The sequence below is a fragment of the Nannospalax galili genome, unplaced genomic scaffold (assembly GCF_000622305.1).
Source record: "Nannospalax galili isolate Female #2095 unplaced genomic scaffold, S.galili_v1.0 scaffold680, whole genome shotgun sequence".
Lineage (NCBI taxonomy): Eukaryota > Metazoa > Chordata > Mammalia > Rodentia > Spalacidae > Nannospalax > Nannospalax galili.
The window spans coordinates 4,210,295-4,216,299 of record NW_008348218.1 but is presented as its reverse complement, the minus strand read 5'-3'; the positions used below and the strand labels follow the sequence as shown (position 1 = coordinate 4,216,299).

Below are 6,005 nucleotides of genomic sequence, written 5' to 3'. Positions count from 1 at the left end.
CTTATCCCTATCTTCCTTCAGTTCTTTGATTTGTTTGTGTGTTCTTTGAATTCAGTGAATTCTTTTATCATGTTTATAATTGTTCTTTTGAGTTCTCCATGTCCTGCATTATCTCTCGGGGGTTCTCATTGTACTCCTCTAGAGGATTATTGATATTTGGTGGGGATAGTTATTTTGGTTTTTCATGTTATTATTTTTTCTCTGTGATTTTGACATGTGAATTTCTTTTGTAGTTTCTGATTCTTGTGTGAGACTCAAGCCTTCAAGTTTAGGTCTGCTTCTTTTTGTGAACTTTATGTGTCTTTGTGATTTACTTTTTGGGCATGAAAAGCTGGTTCATCTAAGCTTTGGGTTCTCTCTTTTGATTTTATATTGGAGTGGCTGGATTGATTTTGTCTTCAGGAGTTCCCACAGAGGTCCAATTCAGATGAGGGTCAGATAAGTTTTCAAGCTTTCTCGTAAAGTCTGGATCCCTCCGGGAAAGACTCTGTCCTCAGGAATTTGGGGGTTGGAGTGGCCTGGGAGCCTAGCTCAGGAAAGATGCTGGTCTAGGGCAGCTGGTGGCCGTGCCACTCAGAGATGCAAAGGCACATCGGGCAGGAAGAGGCCTCAAGGACTCCTGGGGACTGCACTGAGGAGCTGGGTTGGTCTTGATGCAAAGGATCAGGAAGAGGAAAGGTCCACTCCTGCATCCCAGAAAGAGGCTGGGGGGTGGTGCAGGCCCAGGGAAGCAGAGGGAGGTGAGGGCGGGGCCAGGCCCAGAAGCAGTGCTCCTTGGGCCCCAGAGAAGGCACTAAGATGGTCTGGATGAAAAGGATTAGGAAGCAGTATTGGTTTCCCAGGTGTCTGGGGTCCCAAGACAATGAATGGGGCTGGGACCAAACTTGGAGGAGAGAAAGTCCGGGGAGATGGAGGGACGATTGGGACTGGGGGAGTCAAGGCTAGAGGGTGCCATGGACTTACTGCAGAGAGAGTCCTGCGGGTAGGAGAGAGGTCTGCAGTGAGTGGTGCAGGCCTAGGGAAGCAGAGGGAGGTGAGGGCTGGGCCAGCACCACATGGTGACCATCTTTTGTAACTCCCGTTCCAAGAGATCTGATGCCCTTTTCTGGCCTCTGTGGGCGCTGCATGCATGGGTACACTCACATGACATGGAGGCTGAACACACAAAATAAAAATAATATTAAAAAATTGTTTTGCAATAATATATGTCAGAATTGTTTCAGAAGAGAGGTTTTTTTTTGTTTGTTTGTTTGTTTGTTTTTTTTTTTGGCCTTTTTGAGTCAGGATCCCCCGGTAGCTCCAGCATGCCTGGAACTCACTTTGTAGACCAGGCTAGCCTTGAACTCACGGAGATCCACCTGCCTCTGCCTCCTGAAAGTGCTGGGATTAAAAGTGTACATCACCACACCTGGCTCAGAATAGAGCTTTTACAATAAATTTCACATCCGAATTTCTTCATTGCAGCTCCTTGCATGTACCTCATTTTCATCATTTGAAAATATGTTTTTAATATCTTTAAAAATGTTAACATCCCTGGGCATGGTGGCGTACGCCTTTAATCCCAGCACTTGGGAGGCAGAGGCAGGTGAATCTCTGTGAGTTCAAGGCCAGCCTGGTCTCCATGGTGAATCCAGGACAGCTGGGGCTACAGGGAGACCCTGTCTCAAAAAGAGAAAAAAAAAAATGTTAACATCTACAGACTATTTCAGAGAAAACACTACTTGACTGTTTGATATTTGAGAATTAAAATGCACTTTATTGTTTTGTTATCAGAAGAAGAAGAAGAAGAAGAAAATGAGAAAAGACAGAGACTTGTGAGAAAAACACAACAAGAGGCCCAGGGTGAAAAGGTACGGACAGCATGGCTGTTAGAGAACGCATGTGTCTGAGCGTCAGCATCAATCTCTTGCTTTCTTTACTGCACTGAGATGTTTGAACCGTTACTGATGTTAAAGTCACTAGCGTAAATTGCATACATATTCTCCCCTTTTGAGATAAGGCCCCATGTATCTCAGGCTGGCCTTAAACTCAAACTGTAACTGAGGAAGTCCTTGAACTCCTGCCCTGCCTCCTGAGTGCTGAGATTATAGCCATGTGACACTATGCCCAACACTGACCCTTCAACATTAAAAATGTTTTTTAAAAAAATACTTTATGGGGCTGCATAGAGGGCTTAGTGGCTAAGGGCACTGGCTGCTCTTGCAGAAAACCCAGGTTCAATTCCCAGGACCCACATGGTGGCTAAGAACCATGTGTAACTCCGGTTCCAGGGGATCTGACTCCCTCTTCTGTCCTCCATGGACACTGCATGATACAGGTGCACTTACACACATGCAGGCTCTGACCATGGGATCTCGTGTCCTTTCCTCTTTTAAAAAACATTTTTTGATTTGTTTATTTTTATTGTATGTTTATGAGTGTTTTACCTGCATGTATATAAGTGCACCCCTGTATGCAGTACTCACAGAGGCCAGAAGAGGGCACTGGATCCCCTGGAACTAGAGTTATGGATGGTTGTGAGCCACCATGGAAGTGCTGGGAACTGAACCTAGGTCCTCTTCAAGAGCCACCAATGCTTTTAACCACTGAGCAATCTCTCCAGCCCCATATGTCTCTTGTGCCATTTCTTGGTGTGTGGAGGGCCTCAGCTTGCTTCTTACTGACATCCTTATTGGCATCTTATTGACAGACAGCCTTTAGCTATAGTTGTCACTGCTCTTGCATATAACTCTTTTCCACATATTTTTACATTATAGTGTTTTAAGCAATGATAGAATTTGGGTTCCATTTTTTTTTAATGATTGTTTTAGGGAGATTTCATCTTAAAGTCCCTCCCCTCCCTACCCCCCTCCTTCCCTTCCCTCCTTCCTTCCTTCCTTTTTAGAGACAAACTCTTAACTATATTTCCTAGGCTGGCCTAGGCTCAAGTGACCCTCCTCCCTCAGCCTCCTGAGAAGCTGGACAACCAGGTGCATGACCACTATATCTGGTTTCCTGGCTTTTTGATCCTTAAAGCATTTTGTGTTTTACCATGATTAGGCTGGACATCAGCACTGTTCTGAGAAGGAATGCTTTGAAGGAACCGCTCACATTTGTGGCTCCTAGAAGCCAGGGACCATGTTTTATGCCCCTTTGTGTCCCTAGTTTCTAATAAGTTTCTGTTGCAGAGGAGACACAGGCCACGGAGGCACAGTGACCTGTGAGCATAAGGATGGAACACTTGTTTTTACTGCATTATATACACATGCACATTTTAGGAAGTGATAAAAAAATGAAAGCTGTTGGTTTTCTGGGCAAAATTCAATTAATAATAAAACAGTTCTAACCTGGTTTTTGGTTTATAACTTTGTAGGCAATGTAAGTTTTAGAAACACTATTGATGACATTTACTTTGTTTTCTTGAGCAGGCCAGCAGATATATAGAGAATGTTTTAAAACCTCAGCAGGAAATGAAATTGAAAAAAATGGAAGAGCACTTTTATCAGATGACAGGAGAAACCTGGAAGTTAACCAGCGGTCACAAACTTGGGGTCAGAAAAACTCGTTTCATACTTTGAATCCCGTGTGTGTGTGTGTGTGTGTGTGTGTGTGTGTGTGTGTGTGTGTGTTGTAGTGTTTTATGCTTGTGTGTGTCTGGGTGCACACTCACCATATCTCCACATGCTAGACACTGATGTCTGGTGTCTTCTGCTATGGCTCTCCACTTTACTTTTGAGATACAGTCTCTCATTGAACCTGGAACTCACCATTTCAGCTAAGATGGCTGGCCAGGTTAGGCTCTGAATCGCCTCTCTCCCCCATAACCCCAGTGCTGGGAGTCATAGGTGTGTGCCACCTTGCCTGGCTTTTATGTGGCAATCAATACTCAAGTCCTAGCCAGGTGTGGTGGTGTATGCCTTTGCTCTTAGAGGCAGATGGATCTCTCTGAGTTCAAGGCCAACCTGGTCTACATAGTGAGTGCCGGGCCTGCTGGGGCTACAGGGAGAACCTGTCTCAAGAAGAAGATTGTTTGTGCAACAATCACTTTACTCTCTGAAACATCTCCCTTGCTTCCTTTGTTGAAAGGAAGAATGGATACCATTCAGGCTTGTCTTTCTTTCCAGCTTTTGGAGAAACTCTGGAATACTTGTGGGGCAGAGAGGCAGGAAAATTCCTGGAAGTTCCAGGCTGGCCTGGACACAGTGAGTTCCAGGCTTCCCAGGGCTACACAGCAAAACCTTGTGTCAAAAAACAAAGGGGGATGGGACTGTAGCTCAGTGGTAGAGCTTTGGCCTCGCATGTGTGAGCCCTAGGTTCAATCCCCAGAACTGCCAAAAGGAAATTTTTTTAAAAAAGGAATTTTGGGTGGCTGGAGAAATGGCTCAGCAATTATGAGCACTGGCCGCTCTTGCAAAGGACTTGGGTTCAGTTCTTAGCACCTACATGGTGACTAACAACTGTTCCAAACTCCAGTTCCAGAGGATCTGTCGCCCTCTTCTGACTTCTGAGGGCATTGCATGACATGAGTACACTTAGATACATGCAGGCAAAACACCACTCAACAACAAAAAACTCCAAAACAACAACAAAAAGATGAGCAGGTACTTGGCAGCCTTTATGTATCTGGGGGAAATACTTATCCTAGAACTGGACAAGTATTTTCTTTTTGGGTTAGAGGGGTTCCTACAGCCCCAGTTGGCCTGGAACTTGCTATGTAGATAAGGCTGGCCTTGATCTGCCTGCCTCTGTCCCCCAAGTGCATGCATTCACCAGTGCATCCAGCAGATAAGTAGTTTCTGAAACATGTTAAGCCTCATGTTTTCCTGTCCAAATAGATAATGCTTTGGTTTTCTGGATCTAATAAAGGCTTAACATTTTTCCATTGAAATACCATCAGAGCTATTAAAAAAAAAAAAAAGTAACTGTTGAATGTAGTAGCACATACCTCTTTTTTTAAAAAAAAATATTTTCTTGGCCGGGCATGGTGGCACATGCCTTTAATCCCAGCACTTGGGAGGCAGAGGCAGGTGGATCTCTGTGAGTTTGAGGCCAGCCTGGTCTACATACGAGTTCCAGGCCAGTTGGGGCTACAAGGAAACCCTGTCTCAAAAAGACCAAAAAAATTTTTTTTCTTTATTATTTTTTATTTTATATGTATGAGTGTATTGCCTGCATGTGTATGAGTGCACCCATGTGCAATGCCACGGAGGTCAGAAGAGGGCTTTGGATTCCCCTGGAACTAGAGTTAAGGATGGTTCATAGCTGCCATGTGGTACTGGGAATTGAACCCTGGTCCTCTGCAAGAGAGGTCAGTGCTCTTAACTGCTGAGCCATCTCTCCAGCCTGTGGCACATACCTTTAATCATAGCACTTGGGAGAGGTAGAGGTAGGAGGATCTCTGTGAGAGCAATGCCAGCCTCGTCTACGTAGCAAATTCCAGGCCATCTGGGGCTACTGGGAAATCCTGTCTCAAAAAGACCTCCTCCACCAAAAAAAAAAAAAAAAATGTTATGAATAAAGTAGATAGATCACATCTCAAGAAATTTTTTGTCATTCTCGACTAGGGGGATGAAGATTTGGTGCTTGAAAGTACGAGTCAGACATCTTTTAAAACATCAAACCGAGAAGCTGCAAAGAGACGGAACTTGCCTAAGCTTTTAAAGGAAATTTCACCACCTGCTGAACAACCCTGGAAGAAAGAGGTTCGTTGCTTAACGCTTGCTTGCTCAGTTGGATGACTATAGCAGGAATGTGGTTCTCTGGGTGAGGTGGGGTCCTGGGGGTGATGAGAGCCGGCTTTGAACCATAATGCCTTCCTACCGCATCTTATGAAGTGATCCAGCTGTGCAGATCATCACTAGTCCCATTTCAAATCAAGCTTCTGAGCCATATTGAAGATGAGTGATAGTTTAGGATACTTCCTTTTGAGGAAGTTATTGGATTATGTAGAAAAATTTTACTATGGGACTTTCCTTTGGGTCGCTAAAAACACTGCTGTATTTTGTGAGTGGTTAATACGCTTTACA

General features: G+C 44.4%; 1 protein-coding gene across 1 annotated transcript in view; it reads left to right on the top strand.

Annotated features, from left to right (window-relative positions):
* Ubxn8 (UBX domain protein 8) overlaps positions 1-6,005 on the top strand; it is a 30,406-nt gene that overhangs the window by 16,099 nt on the left and 8,302 nt on the right. The window contains exons 3-5 of the mRNA XM_008844942.3: positions 1,774-1,850; positions 3,408-3,530; positions 5,544-5,681. Of these exons, the coding sequence (XP_008843164.1) occupies positions 1,774-1,850; positions 3,408-3,530; positions 5,544-5,681 (338 nt within the window). The remainder of the gene's footprint in view (positions 1-1,773; positions 1,851-3,407; positions 3,531-5,543; positions 5,682-6,005) is intronic.